The sequence below is a fragment of the Trachinotus anak genome, unplaced genomic scaffold (genome assembly GCF_046630095.1).
Source record: "Trachinotus anak isolate AG129_WGS33_773 ecotype Australia unplaced genomic scaffold, CSIRO_AGI_Tana_v1 ptg000011l, whole genome shotgun sequence".
Lineage (NCBI taxonomy): Eukaryota > Metazoa > Chordata > Actinopteri > Carangiformes > Carangidae > Trachinotus > Trachinotus anak.
In genome coordinates, this window is record NW_027273862.1 from 18,721,965 (window position 1) to 18,739,502 (window position 17,538).

At 37.6% G+C, this 17,538-nt stretch overlaps 2 protein-coding genes across 3 annotated transcripts in view; one reads left to right on the forward strand and one right to left on the reverse strand.

The window, feature by feature from the left end:
- The window catches only part of slc39a13 (solute carrier family 39 member 13), a 51,696-nt gene extending 36,609 nt beyond the window's left edge, over positions 1-15,087 (reverse strand). Inside the window, exon 1 of one of the 2 annotated variants that reach the window (XM_071488685.1) lies at positions 14,635-15,087. The gene's annotated coding sequence lies outside the window, so the exon portion shown is untranslated. The remainder of the gene's footprint in view (positions 1-14,634) is intronic. The other variant, XM_071488686.1, reaches the window with a different exon arrangement.
- The window catches only part of mybpc3 (myosin binding protein C3), a 32,835-nt gene continuing 15,653 nt past the window's right edge, over positions 357-17,538 (forward strand). The window contains exons 1-15 of the mRNA XM_071488691.1: positions 357-1,228; positions 4,914-5,183; positions 6,955-7,089; positions 7,554-7,631; positions 8,052-8,200; positions 8,686-8,803; positions 8,955-9,003; positions 10,244-10,282; positions 12,037-12,096; positions 13,062-13,088; positions 15,650-15,813; positions 15,901-16,033; positions 16,195-16,197; positions 16,331-16,455; positions 16,546-16,651. Of these exons, the coding sequence (XP_071344792.1) occupies positions 1,204-1,228; positions 4,914-5,183; positions 6,955-7,089; positions 7,554-7,631; positions 8,052-8,200; positions 8,686-8,803; positions 8,955-9,003; positions 10,244-10,282; positions 12,037-12,096; positions 13,062-13,088; positions 15,650-15,813; positions 15,901-16,033; positions 16,195-16,197; positions 16,331-16,455; positions 16,546-16,651 (1,481 nt within the window). The 5' untranslated portion in view covers positions 357-1,203. The remainder of the gene's footprint in view (positions 1,229-4,913; positions 5,184-6,954; positions 7,090-7,553; positions 7,632-8,051; positions 8,201-8,685; positions 8,804-8,954; positions 9,004-10,243; positions 10,283-12,036; positions 12,097-13,061; positions 13,089-15,649; positions 15,814-15,900; positions 16,034-16,194; positions 16,198-16,330; positions 16,456-16,545; positions 16,652-17,538) is intronic.

Below are 17,538 nucleotides of genomic sequence, written 5' to 3' on the forward strand. Positions count from 1 at the left end.
TTATTGCACTATTGTATACTACACTTTACTATACTATCCATACTATATTTTATTGCACTGTACTACACTATACTGCACTATACTACATTTTATTGTACTATACAACATTTTATTGCACTACAACATACTACAGTATACTATATTATACTATACTATACTACACTTTACTATAATATCCATACTATATTTTATTGCACTGTACTACACTACACTGCAAAATACTATACTATAATATACTACTACATATATATATATACTATAATAGTATACCTATGGTTCTATACATACTATATTTTATTGTACTTTACTATTTCATATTTTATTATGTTGTACTATGCTACACTATACTATATTTTATTGCATTTTGTATTGTATACTATATTTTACTTAACTGTATTGCATTTTTATTGATTTGCATTAGCATACATGCAGTAGACTTATTATGATTACCAATTTTTGGTGGTAATCATAATAATTTTTTCTGGTTTCTGGCTGCTTCATACTTTGCTAAATTGACAAAATGATAAGTCAGACTTTATGGTGGGAAAAGGATACCATGCATATGGAGTAAGTACAGTTTAAAAGACGCTAAACAAAAACAAAAATGAATCAACAGAAAGTCAGCAAAAATGAACCAAAATGAACCTGGAATTCAGAGGAAGGAAGGATTTCTCAAACAAATCATCGATCAAGGGAAAAACGACCTCATCTCTGCCAACAGATGAAATAAACTGTGGATCACTATATTTCAACCACTGTACAATTCATTCCTAGATTTACAGGGTGACGGGGTGCAGCACAGATGTGGGGAGAGCAAACAAACTTTTTTTGTGGATCCAAGTTTCTAAATTTAACCTTGCCTTACATCCCTTCCCCACCCTCTCAAGGCCTATCATTCAGCCGAGGTGTTAGAGGAAAGGATGGTTGAAATATAGCCTAAGGTCAAACATTACTGGGGGTGGGGTGGAGGCCGAGCTGCTGCTGGGATGGGATGAGCTTGGATGGGGAGTATGAGGGGGTGGTTATTGTTTTTTGGGCACTGTGTTGGGCTGAGAAAAAAAATGTCAGGAGAGGTGGGATGGTTCATGAAAGGAGGGGAGGCCATTTGCAAGCAGCAGCACTATTAAAAGCAGAGGGTTGAGATAGACAGCAGACTGTTTAGGAAAAGTGAGTCACACTGTGGAGGAGAGGAGACCATTCAGGATGCCAGAGCCAGTCAAAAAAGCAGGTAAGTGTACTTATTCAGCTACTTTTGAAAATGTAGTAACCACATGAAGATGGAACAGCTCACAGTGCATTGTCTAAAAACCCAAACTTTTCTATTTTGTCACTTTCTTGTTGTCAAGCCACGTGTCTGTTTTCAGCAAAGTAATCCATCAAAAAGTCTGAAGTACATACTATGAAAATTGTAACACTTATTGTTATCAACATGCTTCAGCAGAATATCCAGTGGTAAACATTTCTTCTTTTGTCTTCTTACTTCCTCTAAGAAAATAACTATGTGAAATTACAATGTGTGAGAAAATATTTGACTGTGTTGGGCCACCACCTTCTTAAGCAACTAAAAACCTCAACCAAACCACTCACTTCAGATCTGTATATTGTTTTCAAGATAAACAGTGATATACTGACTATCTGCGCAGTACTATGGAAATGTATCACGTTTGTATTTAACTGTGTTAAATTGTGCAATAACAATGATCATGCCAGAAATCTTGTCATGATTAAAACTAAAAAAATTTAAATAAACTTTATTGGTTTCATACAGGGTGAAGTTACAGCAGCAGTAGGACAAGAACAGATGTATTCATAAGTAACTTCACAAAATTAAAAAAATCTAAAATACTACATCCATTATGAAAATTTACTAGATACAAATTAAACATTAAAAAACTAAAATAAACTTTAAAATGTATGTAAAATGTAAAATACTATAAATATACCAATAGTGACTATATAGTCTGTTTGCAGATAGTGGCAAATGCAGCTTAAAATAAAGTCATAACATTGTAGTAGAAGTCAAGATCTGTACCTCTAACACATATAACTGAAATATATATTCCTTGGCTTAATAAGGTGGGACAAGCTGCTTAGTAATGTGATGTACCAATACTCACACAGCCAGTAACCCAAATCACAATACAGTGCATGCAATTATCCATTCTCACTTCAAAGCATTCTCCAGTGGTGTGAGTTACTCTAAGCCTCTTTGGCCATGTCCAGAACCCAGTTATACGTCACATGGTCCAGGTGGAAACATCGTCTGATGCTGGAAATGGATACTGTCACATTTCCAGCATCACTGATCCAAAAATGCCTGACAGAATTCCAACTTGACAAATGACTTTCCACAGCTTTTTTTCCCTCTCTTCAGTGGGAATGGATAGCTGTTTGCTGTTTGTGGAGTGTGTGTATCAGATAACACAGCGCAGCCCAAGTAGCCAGCTTGTGTGTGCTAAGACTTTTAGTGACAGGGATTTGTACAGGACAATAACAGCTATGATTGTCTCGAGCCTGTGGCATTATTATAATTAACCTTCAATCAACAGGATGTTTGCGGTTTTATTCTTTTTTTTAAGTAAACTTCGTCAAGTAAAAAAAACAAAATAAACTGGGTATATTACTGTAGGACATTTTTATATGAGAAAAAAACTAAAACATTACAAAAAATAATACAATTAAACAGTAATTCAAATAAACCAAACATTATTACATTAAAACAACTCATCAGATGTTATTACCAACCAACCAACCCAGAGCCATTATTGTTCCTAAATATCAACAGTAAATTTATTATCTATTAATATTAAAAGTTGAAATACAGCAATTTATGAATATAAAGTGTGTTGGTAACATCTATTCAGCCAATGTATACATTATTGAGACAAAAAAAACAAAAAAAACAAGTAACCTCAAATAAACATCTGACCTTCAGCTTCAGTGTATTCTATTTACAACATTATTTCATGAGACAGTCAAGTAAAGTTAATGTTAAGATGAGCCTTAACGTCAACCAACACTAATCAAACACTGATGTGATTAAATTTGTACTCCAAAAAGCTGTTGACAGTATACCAACTAGATATTTGTCGAGAGTAAACAGCAAATAACATCAAGTAAATTATCTGTCAGTTAATTCACCGTCTTGCTGACATTCATGCCACAATGTGGAATGCTTTCTCATTCAGTTGTGAGAGTTAACATATGCCATGTTAAAATTAAGGAAAGGTGAGATTTTAAAACTAAGACAAGTACTCTTCACTTTGAATGAAATCAGACAAAGGTGTGAAAGGTGAAACAACATAAGTGATTGACATAATGACAGGAGATGTTGTAGCGGTACAGGACACTGGCTGCAGACAGATGGAGGGCACATCATTCTTTCTGTGCCTCCAGAGTCATAAAAATAGAGTCAGCTTAATCCCTCCACTATGATACCTGGACCCCTGTTGCAGCTGAAGCCTGGCAACCTCATTTAATAGTCCAGTACATATGCATCCTATATTTAAACTCATAGGGTCATCTTGCAGCACATAGTGTTTTTTTGATTTGTGTGGTTTTGTAATGCTATGTTCAACTGTTCAGGCCTCAAACTTGGAAATAATATGCATCTGAATTACACCTACACACATTTCATGGTTCCAAACACATGGTGTTACTGTTAAAGTCATGTCTACTGTCAGTGCTGTTAGTTACAGTCAACTATTTTTAGGTCCTTTTTAAAGATGACAAGTGTCCGAGAATGACATCGCTATGCAAATTTTATAACATTTTCAAAAGAAAACGCAGGAGAGGCAACAGCTGGTGTTTTACACAGTGAACATAAAACCTACTATTAATAGTTTTTCAGACTGAAGGGAGACACTTTGTATTGATTCCCCCCCCCCCCCCCCATTTCTTTCATTTTTTTTTAGGATGGATGGTTACAATGTGGGTGCCACAGATATTGTTCATCCTGTGATGAGCAGCTAGTACTACTCCACTAATTTGCAGATTAATATTTTACATATATACAAAACATATGATCATCTTATAAGCTTTAATGCACAGCTGTACATTAGTTTCACATTGACCAGAGCCATTAAAATGATGTTTATATATTTATGCATCAGTAATAATGATCCAATAATGTAATATATAGAATACAAAAGCATACTGAAAGGAGCCTTTCTGCATTATTACACTATTTTACTTTTAACATTACAAAATGGTTCCAGAGGCCACAATGTGAACTCAACCACAGTCTACAGCGACACCAGAATTTAGTTACAGTACATCCTCGGGAACACCTTTAAATGTGTAATGATACTGATAAATAGATGTTTACATTAAATTACTCTGTGTGTTTAGATTTACTCTTTCAGCTCAAACTGTGTGCTACAGAATATAGTATTCTCTTGTATTTCCAAAGACTATGTAAGAGTAAAACAAAACTTACTATGAAGCCAGATGATCATGCTTTGAGACATTCTGTGTTGAGTGGGAAAACGTTAATTCATAGACATGAGTAGCTCCACTCACCTCATGAGCCCTTTTCTCATATTGTTGAACTATGAATGCACAACCCCTTAACCCAGCCTCCATCTCCTTGTCTTTCTCTCTGTGTTTCACTCTGTTATGTGCTACAGTATATTGTATGTGTTGTTATTTTTGCACAAGTTTTGTATTCTAATGAAACCTTTTAAGATTAAGTTCCAATGAAACAAAGACAACATAAACAGTACTTTAGGTCTTTTATTTAACAGAAGGTGCAGAGAGTTACTTGATTTTCTGACATTATGATAAAATTCTCATCAATGAACACTCAGTGAGGCAATTATGGCATCTGTGTTTTCTCCTGGTCGTCTAAAAAAAAATCTAACAGACACTTAAAAGGGCTTACCTTTTATTTTGAACCCATCCTCCCTCTTCAGTTTCAGCATTTACCAAGAAACCAAAGACTCAGGAGGCAGAGGAGGGGTCCTCTGTTGTCTTTGAAGCGGAGACTGAGAAGCCTGAAGCTAAAGTAAAATGGCAGTGCAACTCAAAGGACATTGCCAGTGACAACAAATGCGTGATCACAGCCGATGGAAACAAGCACTCGCTCACTATAAAAGCCATAACCAAGGAAGATGCCAATGTCTATGCAGTGATTGCTGGGGGGTCAAAGGTCAAGTTTGAGCTGAAGGTCATAGCAAAGCCAGGTGGGAGACTTTGATGCTGCAGCTGTGCGTCTGCTCACTCACTTTCGGGTTGTATAGTCAACACAGAGCTCAAAGCAAAACACAGCACTCAATGCTGAAAACCACTGAGCCAGTAAATACTTGATGCACTGCATGCACTTGATGTTTCTGCACAAGGACTCACGTTCTGCACCCTCTGACTGCTGCTCCACACCAAATCTCTGAAACATCTATGTGTGGTACAGCTTTGAGAAATGTTTGCTCTTAAAGGGCTACTTCGACATTTTGGGTAATATGTTTATTCACTTTCTTGCCGAGAGTTAAATGAGAAGATCAATACCACTCTCGTGCCTGTATGGTAAATGCAAAGCTACAGCCAGGAGACAGTTAGCTTAGTTTAGCATAAAGACTGGAAACAGAGGGAAAACAATCAGCCTACCAGCACCTCTAATGCTTACTAGTTAACATCGTATAGCTCCAAAAATATACCTTGTAATCTCAATAAAAGATACCTGGATGTCAACCAACATCATTTATTCCTCTTTCTATTATGACTTTTTAAACCATATAAAATCCTACTCTGACCAGATCCTCAGTATGAAGTGACTGTTAACATTCCTTGTTGGAAAGTCAATCAAATGACCAAAAAGAGACACAAAACAACCACAAATGACACGACCTCTTTCAGTCTGGGGGTCTTGCTTGTCTGAGTATCTGGTGGTTAGTCTTTTTGTGTCCAGGGACTGTTGGTCTCTTAATCTGTCATTGGCAGCAGGACACTTGGAGTTACAAATAGCAGCTAGTTAATTCACTCATTTTACAAATGTCCCTTCTTTAAAACATGTTAACTGGTGAGTTGTAAAGGTGCTGGTAGGTAGATTTGGTTAGCTTTGGACAGAACCAAGCTAACTGTTTCCCTGTTTCCAGTCTTTATGCTAAGATAATTTAGCTGTAGCTTCATATTTAACATACAGGCATGAGAATGGTATCAATCCACCCATCTAACCCTTGGTATCAAAGCAAATAAGCACATTTCCATGAAAATCCAACTATTCCTTTAAGGCTGTGAGCATGTCTTATCACTGGCTTAATCACAATCATTTTGTCCAGCACTTTGCCAAATCCATAGAGCACTGTGTTTACTGCAATGACTGTGTGCTAAGTGTGTCACAGAGCAACATTTGTGCCATTAGTCTGTCAGTGTGACCCGCTGAGGTCGTTTGTTTGGATTTGATAAGGTGGAAACAAATCTTGAAGAAAGGCAGCAGACTAATCGGCCCCGAGTACGACGAACAACTTCCCACAGCTGTCTGTGGCTCATATCATAGCCACTCTTAACTCTGCCTGTATAGTGACCTTGACCCACACCCCAGCACATGATTTCCTCATGAGTAACCACCACTTGACTGGCGCTCAGGACAGGCATGAGAGGCAGCTGATAACAAATGGAAAATCATTTGGTCATTCAGAGATGATAAGACATACGAAATATTTGGTCGATAAATGTTTGTCAGAGACAAAACAGTGTTTAAAAGAATATCAAATAAAGGAAATGACTCAAATGCAAACATTTTACATATTCTATGTGACTTCGTACACAGAATATTCAGAACAGAACTTCAGAACAAAATACATTTTCTAAACAAATTAGCTTTTTACAAACATTTTTCAGTTTCAAACGTTAATCTATATTTAATAAATATAAATTAAGTAAGGCAGATTGGACACAGACCAATTATGTGTCGTTGTCTCTCACTTGTGCCTTGTTATCTCTGTGATGATGGCTACTCAGAAGCTCCAGCTAAGGCCCCTACTGATGGATCGGAAAAGTCCAGTGTAGAACAAAAACCTGCCCCGGCTCCACCTGCAGCAGCACCCACAGGGGAGGAGACCACTGCCCCGGCACACGATGCTCCTCCCGCTGAGGGTGAGTTACTCCATCCATTCAGCCACTCATTTACTCCTTTGTTCAGTACACCATGCTCTCCACTTCAATGTGATCTTTGAGTTATGCTTTTCCTAAAAATGTCAAAAACATCCCAGTCTGTACATTACATGCACATTACAGCACATGTTTACATTACTTTTAATCCATTCAGTAATTCTTAACCAATTTCAGCGTTTTAGCGTAAGTGCAATTTTGTCAAATTGAAATGATTTTCATACTCAAAGCACCCAAAGTGTCTTTAATTCAGTGGCAAATATCTATTCCTGAATGCAGAGGAAACCTTTACAGCCCCGGATCATGACATGATGGTTTCTGCATCAGTCTGCTGAATGGTTTTCATTCTCTACTCTGATGCCTAACATGCTTTTGGATGAGACATCGTTTGACTTTAACTTGTCAACTTCACATTGTGGCACTCTGCCTTGACCCCATTGAATTTTCAGATGGACAGCCTCCAGACACCAGACAGGACCTGACTGGACTCTTTACAGAGAAACCCCAGAGTGGAGAAGTCACTGTAGGTAAGTGCCTTCACAATACATACCATTAAACAGGATTATGATCCCTCTCAGAAAAACTAAACCATCTTGAGGGAATGTAAGAATATGTATAAGTGCAATCAGATATTTCAATATTTTAGTGTCATATTTCAGTCAATGTGAAAAGAAATACGATAAAATAAAATATCGAAATTGGTGTTTGCCAAACAGATATGCACATCCTAAATCCAAGTGTTCCGTATAAATGAAATAATTGGATGTTTATAAGCATAAAGATATAAAACATGACAGTAAATCTATTAAATATAGAATACACTCAATAGGCTGTTAATTTGGTCAAATTCACAGAATAAACAATAACAACAAGTCACAGCTGTGTCGGATATCAGAATCTAAGGGAAAATGTGTTAAACCACAAGACAACCTGCTCTTTTTTTGAAGGTGAAAACATCACGTTTGTGGCTAAAGTCAACGCGGAATCACTGCTGAAGAAACCCACCATCAAATGGTTCAAAGGGAAGTGGATGGACCTCGCCAGCAAGTCTGGAAAACACCTGCAGCTAAAAGAGACATATGACCGCAACACGAAGGTACTGTAAGGCTGCAGACACGAAAACATGACCACAGACTTCAGCAGGATTCTTGAGCTTTTATCAAGATTTCACATCAGTTATGACAAAGACTTAACTTTACTCTTTCTTTTAATGTGCATGTGAGCAGCTGCCCATGTTACATACAGTATTTTTCACTAGAATGAGCTTAAAAATGCAACATGTAACATTTACTTTGAGGCAACAAAGGCGTTTCGCAAGTCCTGCCCTTTTAACACTCAGTTGAGCAAGGTCTTTCCTCACTCAACACAATAACGTGATGAACTGCCTGCACGCTACCTTGAGGGTCATGTTGTGGCAAAGACAACACCCCTGCAAATTTCATCAGTGGCACAAAATCTGAAACTGACTGATAATGTTATACAAATGAAGCATATGGCTAATAGGTTATGGTGTAAAATCAAAGATGTTAGTCTCACTTTGTCTTGTAATCCCTCTCACATCTCTCACGCGTGTGGTTGCAGATCTACACGTTTGAGATGCAGATCATCGCTGCCAAGCCGAACTTTGCTGGAGCGTACAGATGTGAGGTTTCATCCAGGGACAAGTTTGACAGCTGTAATTTTGACTTGACTGTACATGGTGAGTCCTTTGTGTGTTTTTTATTTTTTGTGTGTCACCAATTATTATTATTATTATTATTATTATTATTATTATTATTTCTAATACCAGATTAGTCTCCAACATGATTGTCTTGCATCATAATGACTTTGGGTCCTGCTCTGCATTTCAGAGGTGAGGGCTACTGAAGGCTTTGACATACGAGCAGCTTTCAGGCGCACGTAAGTTTAATAAGACATTATTACGTTGCAGAAAATACAAATTCTAATTCAATACAAAAATTGATCACATTTTATATTGAAATTGAATATATGCGGATTCTCCTTTATTGCTGTTACCAGTTAATACTGTATTCTCGCGTACTCAGGTAAAACTTTGCTGTGAAGTGAAGGAGAACTACACGGCCACTATGTTTCCTCTCTTTAAAGGGCTAATGCAAACCATTTTAACTGAGATCAGTTACATACTAGATTCCCTTGTAACATATTATTTATATTTTCATTTAAACATGTCTGATCATACTATACTATACTACTATAAGAGTTAATGCCACAATTTATTAGTTTAGAGAAATTAGCAAACATTTTTTAAGGTGCTACCCTGCTTTTAACTGATGAAACTATTAAAATTACAAATCACGTTTCTGAGTGGAGCATATAGCACAAAGTTCAAAATATCCAACTTCTGACTTCTAACCTGTCAATCTATAATGAAAACACCAGAAAAGCCGCACCACAAACACACAAAAATGGTGAGAATCACTAATTTCTGATTAAAGAAATCACCTAAATATGATACCATGCTGATAAGGAATGATTAGTAACTGAATTAATTTATATGAAAAGGATATGAAGGACCAATATTTCTGTTCTAATGCCTCCTCAGATTTTTTTTTCTTTTACTTTTTAAACCTCAGCCATCTTTTAATTCTCCTAATCTCAAATTAATTTAAAGTGAAGTCTCTGAGTCATCATGCAATTTAATGTGACACCAAATTAAAACAGGAATGAAATTTGCTATCTTCTGCTGCCTGTGGGGAACATTCACTACACTACTGTATGAACATATTCATTACAGTTCAGGGGCATTTAAATCATATTTTATGCAGCATTTGGGGCTTTTTCCTTTGCACTTTGGCATGTATAGTTAGTTTTAGTGCCATGTAGAATATGGACATATTCTAAAAGAAATCCAACTTCATTTATAGGACAAGGGGGTTAGTCAAATGTGCTACTGTGATGAAAATCAGCATCTTTTTGGTTATCAGCATAACAAGCAAAAAGACAAGATAAAAGAGCTGATAAGAAATACAATTTTACCAATTAGTTTGTTGTCAAGACTAAATGAACACTAGGTCAGACTTCACATTAATCATTATGTTGGCTAAAAAGAACACAGTAGTGGAGTATTACCATGTTTTATATATTTAAAAAAATAACTGTGGAAATGCTAACCTATCAGGAGTGAAGCCGGTAAGAAGAGAAGTGGACCATCAACAAGGTAGTAAAGGGGTTTGTTGCAACAATGAGGCTGAAATTCAAACTCTGAGAACTCTGATTGTCAAAGAACAGAGAAATCAGGATCCAGATCAGAGACTGGTTCTCTCTCCTGTGGCCTGTTTCTTCTCTGCCTTCGAGTCAAACAGAACCAGTGTTGTGGATGGTGCAGCCTCCGATCTGCTGAGTTTGAGAGAATAACCACAGCAGGAAGACCATGAGACAGCTAAACCGAGAGGGATGGCTCAAATTCTAAATCCTGGGTGTTGTTGCTAATTATAGTAGCAGTGATTGTGTTAACCTTTGACCATCAATATGTAGAGATTTGGTTTATTAAACTGTTATGCAACATCCGCTCGTTGTAGCCGTCAGCTCTCTCTGATCTCCTCCTGGGTCTCAATCAAAACAGCAGAGCCAGCTGCACAAACATCTATCCCTCAGAGTGAGCTTTGACGGTGGTTTGATCGTACTGAAAGTGCGAGCCACGTTCTTCCACAGGGTTGCCACATAAAGGAAATGCAGCCGTGTTGTGTTGTAACTTCACCTCATAAACCAGAGACTCACCTTCTAATCCTGCTGTCAGATCAGAGGCAGGAGACAAGCACACACATATCTATGCCCTTGTCATTATCTTTCATCCCACTGATCAGAGTTGAGCAGATCCTATTTAGTGACTGTTGGTTTCTTTAACCTTGAGTGTTCTGTATTGTTTTTGCTTGGACGACTGCTGCTGCTGCTGCTGCTCATGGCTTAAAGGAATAGTTTAACACTTTGGGAAATATACTTATTCAAGTTTTTTTTTTTTTTTTTATTCCCCCACAAATTAGCTAGAGACATTGAGACCACCACTCATATCTATGTGTTAGGTCTGGGTGTGTTAGGCCAGCAGAACAGGAAGCAAAAAATAAACATTTAGCCTGACTCTCTAAAGTTTAGAAACCCAGGTGCTCAGTAGCCAAATATTTAAGGTGCTTACCACATAACCACAGTGCCCCTGGTTCTATTCAGCTTGGGGCCTTTGTTGCACGTCATAGTCTTGTCTCTCTCTCCCCTTGTTTCCTGTTTGCCTCCAGTAGGGTGAAAATGCAAATAAATGAGATAACTCATCAGTAACTGCTAAAGAAACTAGCAGATCTGAGCAGCAGGTAAACAACAGAAACACCAGCAACCGGAAATGAGACTATATGCTTACTGCAGCACAGCAATAAAAGCCCCGTTAAGAAGTAAAGGGTTTCTCCCAGCTAAAACGCTAGAGGGCTTTAAATTTGAGGCTTCGTACGGTTTCCAGTCTTTATGCTTAACCAACCGAATGCTCCTGCTCCGGTTCCACAGTCAACACACAAACATTAGAGTGGTATAAATAAATAAGTATATTTCCTAAAAATACCAATCTGTTCCTTCAAACATGGCAACACCTGTCTCCAGCAAAACATCTGCCTGTATATTCACTTCTTTTATCCATCAACCAACTTGTTTCCTCTTTGTCCTAAAGAGCGATTATGTCCAATCCAATTTTTCTATTTTAATCTCACTCTAATTTTAATATTTGAATATTTGTGTTGCACCATTCAGTATCCATCAGGTATACTGGAGCAAGAGCGAATAGAAAATGATTAATATAGTGTTGAGCCTGAGAATATGGATTTGTTTAATTTAAACAAACCATGTCTGAATTAACATTTATCTTCTCTTTGGAGAGATCAACCTACAGTGACTGTTAATGATGATTTTTATTGCTGGTGGCTGATATTTCTGCAGTAGCACAGATGGAAATGAAGACTCGGGAGAGCTGGACTTCAGCACCTTGTTAAAAAAGAGGTAAGCAATTTCAAAATAGTGACTGTAATTTGTTGACTTTCAGGAAAAGGCAACAGTTTTTTTTCACTTTTCATGCTCTAACTCTGTCATTCTCATTCTTTCTGGGTCGTCCTGCATCTTCAGAGAGTAAGCAACTTCTGCACGTGCAAACTGAAATGAATGATGTGTTATTAGGTGAATGATCACCACACTTATCTGCATGCCAATAAGCCTGTAAACTAACACACAATGCACAATGATAAATTAGGGTATAATGTATCCTGTGTCTCAGGATTTTAAATTGAAAAGGAGATCTTGCATCCTGTTCTTCAAAGCATTTAATTTCTCTGCCAGTGAAAATATATGCACATGTAGCCATCTAAGTCTTCATTTCCCACCCGATGGGGTCCTCAAAATGTAGTTGCCCTAATTTATCTCATTTTTATTATTACACTGATCCTAATCCTGTGATCACTAACTGCATTTTCTATCTTGAACACACTCTCGCTCATACCACAGTAACTCAAACAGCAACACTTCTTTAAGATCAGAAACAGAGTTTCTACAGTTTTTTTTCTCCCTTTTACATGTTATTGCTGGTTTTCCCTGATACTTTGTACATGGCTACTGAGATTCACTGTCATCAATTCACCTGACGAGTCATCTTTCTCTGACACTTTGTAGTCTTTCCTCACCTTTCCAACGCATCAAAAATCACTTCTATGTACTACACACCACTACCACATACCACGTATTATTCCCTGTGCACAAGAAAACAGGACACCATGTCAAACTCCACACAAAGCATCGTTATTGAGGCTTTATTGCTACAGGCTTGCTTTATTGCAGGTTTACTATTGTTACAATATTTAATTTTTTGTTTTAAAAGCATATTTCTAATATGCTGGTTGTGTTGCTTCTGCTGTGTTTTAACCTGTCTGGTTTGTTTTGCCATATTTGCCTCTTGGGTTCTACCTCTGAATGAGCAGCAGTTTCATAAAATCCTCAAATCGGTAAGAAAGTGCTGACATGCTGTCTGGATGTCACAGGGAAACTTTGTGTTGAGCAGAATTGTGTTATTTTAAGTTATTTACTTATTTATTTGAAAACAATGAACATTTGACTGTATCATTTGATGACTGTTGGAATAATTGTTAAACTAAACTATTACCTGATGATTTATTAATCACAAAAATACATTGTTTGCAAATTTATAGTGTAAAGTATACTGTAGGAAATATTTAATCATATGTGCACAGATCAGTAATTTGACTAACTACTGTTAATACCTTACTATCCAGTTCATAAGGTGTTCATAGTACTCATAAACAGTTAGATAAATGCACAGTATGTTATGCACAGATCTTGAACCCGAACAAGGCAAGAGGAGCACTTAAAAAGCACTTTACTCTGATCAATCAGGCCTAGAGGCAGCAACTTGCTACAGGTACATGAAACATGAAAACAAAAGGCTTGAACACAACAAGCAGCTCAAGCGAGTTGGAAACTTAAAAGAAAACTGCTGTCCACAGACTGTACTGCTGAGCTAATGTGTTGATGGGAAGAAGCCGTTGGCACGTGGCTGCTTGCAAATGCAGTCAGCTGTCACACGATTGGCTAAGGAAGTAAAGTCACTGAGGGCACCTAGTGGACAGGTGTGGTAAAAAAAGGGAGAGAGAGCAGGAGGAAGGGGGAGACAGTCGCCAAGCAGGTGTTAAATATAGTAACAAAATAAAGTATTCTCACATTAGGCAGCAACTGAATTGTTGATTCTGTTTTTCTCCCACAATGCTCAGCTCGCAGCTGAAAAAATGTAGATACATTTTAGGTGGTGGTGAAACACCTCCAACAAATAAAATAAATAAGTGTTAAATCTTAGGAAAAATATTTCAAGATAAATGGGGTTTAATACATAGTTTTATCAAATATATTATTATTAACTGCACAACACCCATGAGGGTGATACACAGCATGAACAAGGCCATAAACAGGCCTGGATTAAGAACGCAATGGCTCCTGGGCACAAAATCTTGGAGGCCCCCTGTTCCCAATCTGCTCTTTTCACATTATAGGTTCTCAGTGGAGGTTATTATCTATTGGAAACACTTGTAGTTTGTACAGGATTTACACTGAAAGGCTACAGCCTATGATCACAACCTTAAGGACAATATCAACACCTGTAGATATATATTATCATACAGGATTTACAATACTTTCCTGTGCCAGCAGCAACAATATCAACATTTTAGCCGAAAATGTGTAGCTCAATGGCATACAGAAGCACATACAGAGAGAGAGAGAGAGAGAGAGAGAGAGAGCTGGATTCAGACTGCTCTGCTTAGGTAGACCTATAACAAATAATGTATGTTACCTGTATCATACAGGATTTCCACCATATTAACCATCCTAGTGTAGAGATGCAAAAATACAAAAGTCCAAAATAGGTTTTCCAGAACCAACCAATGGGAAGTACTTCTCAGTGTATTAACACAACACTTTGGAGACAAGAATATAAGCCTTAAATCAGGACAGTCCATAATAATATGAGAGAAAGCCTACCACATGCGGCGGTCTTCTTTCTGGCCTCCTCCCTCAGACGAGTTCTGTTGAGTGGCCTATTGTTAAAGAGTTCAAGCGCTGCTGCCTCATCCTTGCTCTCAGTTCACTTTTAATTCTCGCAATGTGGAAAAACAGCTAGAAAGTTACAACTTGTTGAGCAAGTGTCTGTCGCAGGTCTGTGTGTCCGCCTCTGTTGAGCTAACATTAATGGCTGCCACCCTTCCTGTCCTCCTCCTCTGCGACGTTAGCATCGTCCTCTCCAGGCTCTCTGATAATGCTAGCAAGCCGAGTAGTTTTTTTTTTTTTTTTAAAAGTCCAGACGGATTGTATCTTTGCCCGAATTTCAGTTTTCCTGAATCCTTTTCCTTTTTCGTCTCCGCTCCAACGTTTGTTTTCCATAATGTCTTTTCCAAACAGCCAACTTTTCCCTTAGCCGCGAAATTCCCATGGTTACCATCTGACCTCTGACCTCACTCGTCATCATCATGATACAGACACGTCAAGCGCATGCAAATCGGTCATAATATTTTTTATTTGCAGTAACTGTACATTAATCAGTTCATATTTCACCACATACACACTAAACTAATTTATGTGATTTGATCAACAAAAAAAAAGCCAGGATAAGGTATAAAATCAGCAATATCAAACGATTAAAACAAAAATAAACGAAAAAGCTGCAATTTTGATATAATTTTGTGTAAAACACTTTATCACTCGTTATTACACATAAATATAGTCTACATTTTCAATTTACTGATCTTTATTTGCTATAAATTAGTAAATAGTGTATGAAGTTGACTAATCATCACCTGCTTCTTAGTTGCTCATTAATAGTTAATAGTGAATTGATTGTGAATAAAATAAGTAGCTGTTAATGAGTATTACCAAAATGTTGGTGTTAATGTAGCTTCATTCTAGCCAACTCACTTTACTCTATATTCATAATGTAACTTGCAAACTGAGCTAAATAACTCGTTTTAACATCATCCTCTGGCTGGTTTATTTGTATCAGAGCTGTGCAGGTGAGCACAGAGCCTGACGTGGATGTGTGGGAGATTCTCAGCCATGCTCCTGCTTCAGAGTATGAGAAGATTGCTTTTCAGTATGGCATTACCGACCTGAGAGGCATGCTGAAGAGACTGAAGAAGATGAAGAAGGAAGAGAAGAAAAGCGAAGGTTGGAGGGCAGAGTTTGATCTAATCCTAACAAATTGTAAATAAGCAGTGAGTGATTATCATGTTGTATGTATACTCTGAAACACAGCTTTCCTCAAAAAGTTGGATCCTGCCTACCAAGTGACAAAGGGGCATAAAATAAAACTAGCAGTTCAGGTCGCCAATCCGGATGTTGAGATGAAATGGCTGAAGAACGGGAAAGAAATTCAACCAACTGGAAGGTTCAAATCCACCTCATCTCTGTAAAACATGCTGGACATCATCATGCATTCAACAAAGACCAGCAATTTCATACTATTTTAATGAATGTTTTTCTTTTTTCTCTCTTGCCTCTTTTCTGTGTGACCGAATTCCCTACCTTGACCTCTCATCATACCCCCAGCAAGTAAGTATCATAATAGAAACAAAAACATTTTCTTCAAGTTGTTAAGAGTTAAGTTCTCTGAAAAATAATATGTTGTACGTCCAAGTGTTAAATCGATTGAAACAGTGCCATCACCGTCCTGCTCTTTGTCAAGGTACATATTTGAGAGTGTTGGCAACATGCGCTACCTCACCATCAACCACTGCTCCTTAGCAGATGATGCTGCATATACCTGTGTGGTGGGGGAGGAGAAATGCACCACTGAGCTCTTTGTTAAAGGTAATTAAGCTTCAAAAGAAACAATCCCGAAAAACATTTGCAAGATTAAGAGCTGCAGTTGAGTCTCTCATTCTTATCTGTTCTCTGCAGAGCCTCCTGTGCTGATTGTGAAGAATCTGGAGGACCAGATGGTCATGAAGGGTGAGCGGGTGGAGTTGGAGTGTGAAGTCTCAGAGGAAGGAGCCAATGTTAAATGGTTAGATATTTTTCTTTATACCCTCAAGGATCGGCTGTCTTTTAGTAGCAGGATTTTCAAGCCCTTGGAAAAAAATAAATCTTAAAAAGTTATAAATCAAAAACTGTATCATGATTCCAACACAGTTCACAAAAATGATTCCGTTTCTAAAGCAAGAAGCATTATTAGATAAAAGCGAATGAGCCATGGGTGGATTAAAGATGCTCCCAGGTTAAGCTACTTTAGATCAAATCAAATCTGATTTATTTTAATCTCTCTTTGAATTTTAAGCTAATTTTCAGTCACTCTTACGCAGTGTTTGTTGCTCAGACACCCAGCAGATGGCATTTGAGTTTGTCATGTCCACAGACAGATGCCAGACCTCTGAGCACTGTCTCTGTGGCACATTGAAGTCTTGCTGCAAGCTGTAAATTATCACCTCAATGAAAAGGTCACATCAGCATTTTAGTATGTTCCATGTGACCTTTATCTGAAGGAGAAAGTTGCTGCAATTGTGTGTGGGCTTTTATTTGAATCCAAAATAATTTTCTTGGAACAAGATGCCAAAGATCAGATAAAGATAAAAGATAAAAAAGAGTAAAATCACTTATGATGAAGCTTAGAAGTGTTTTCTGGACTTAAAGAAATGCCAAAATTCAATGCACACTATTGGTCACAAAGCTGAGTACTAACCTTTATAAAATTTGTTAGTAAAATCATGTTTCTAGTGACTGCTTGGAGGTTCATTTTTGATCTATGTGGACAGTGTTTGGTAATCTGCCGTCAGCTCAAAGACCACTTGCCACTTGTTTTCAAAGTTTTCAACAACATCTCACAACAGTAAACGGAGCTGGCTCAGTTGTCATCATGTGACCTAAATGTGAACTTTGGGTCATGTGAAAATGAGT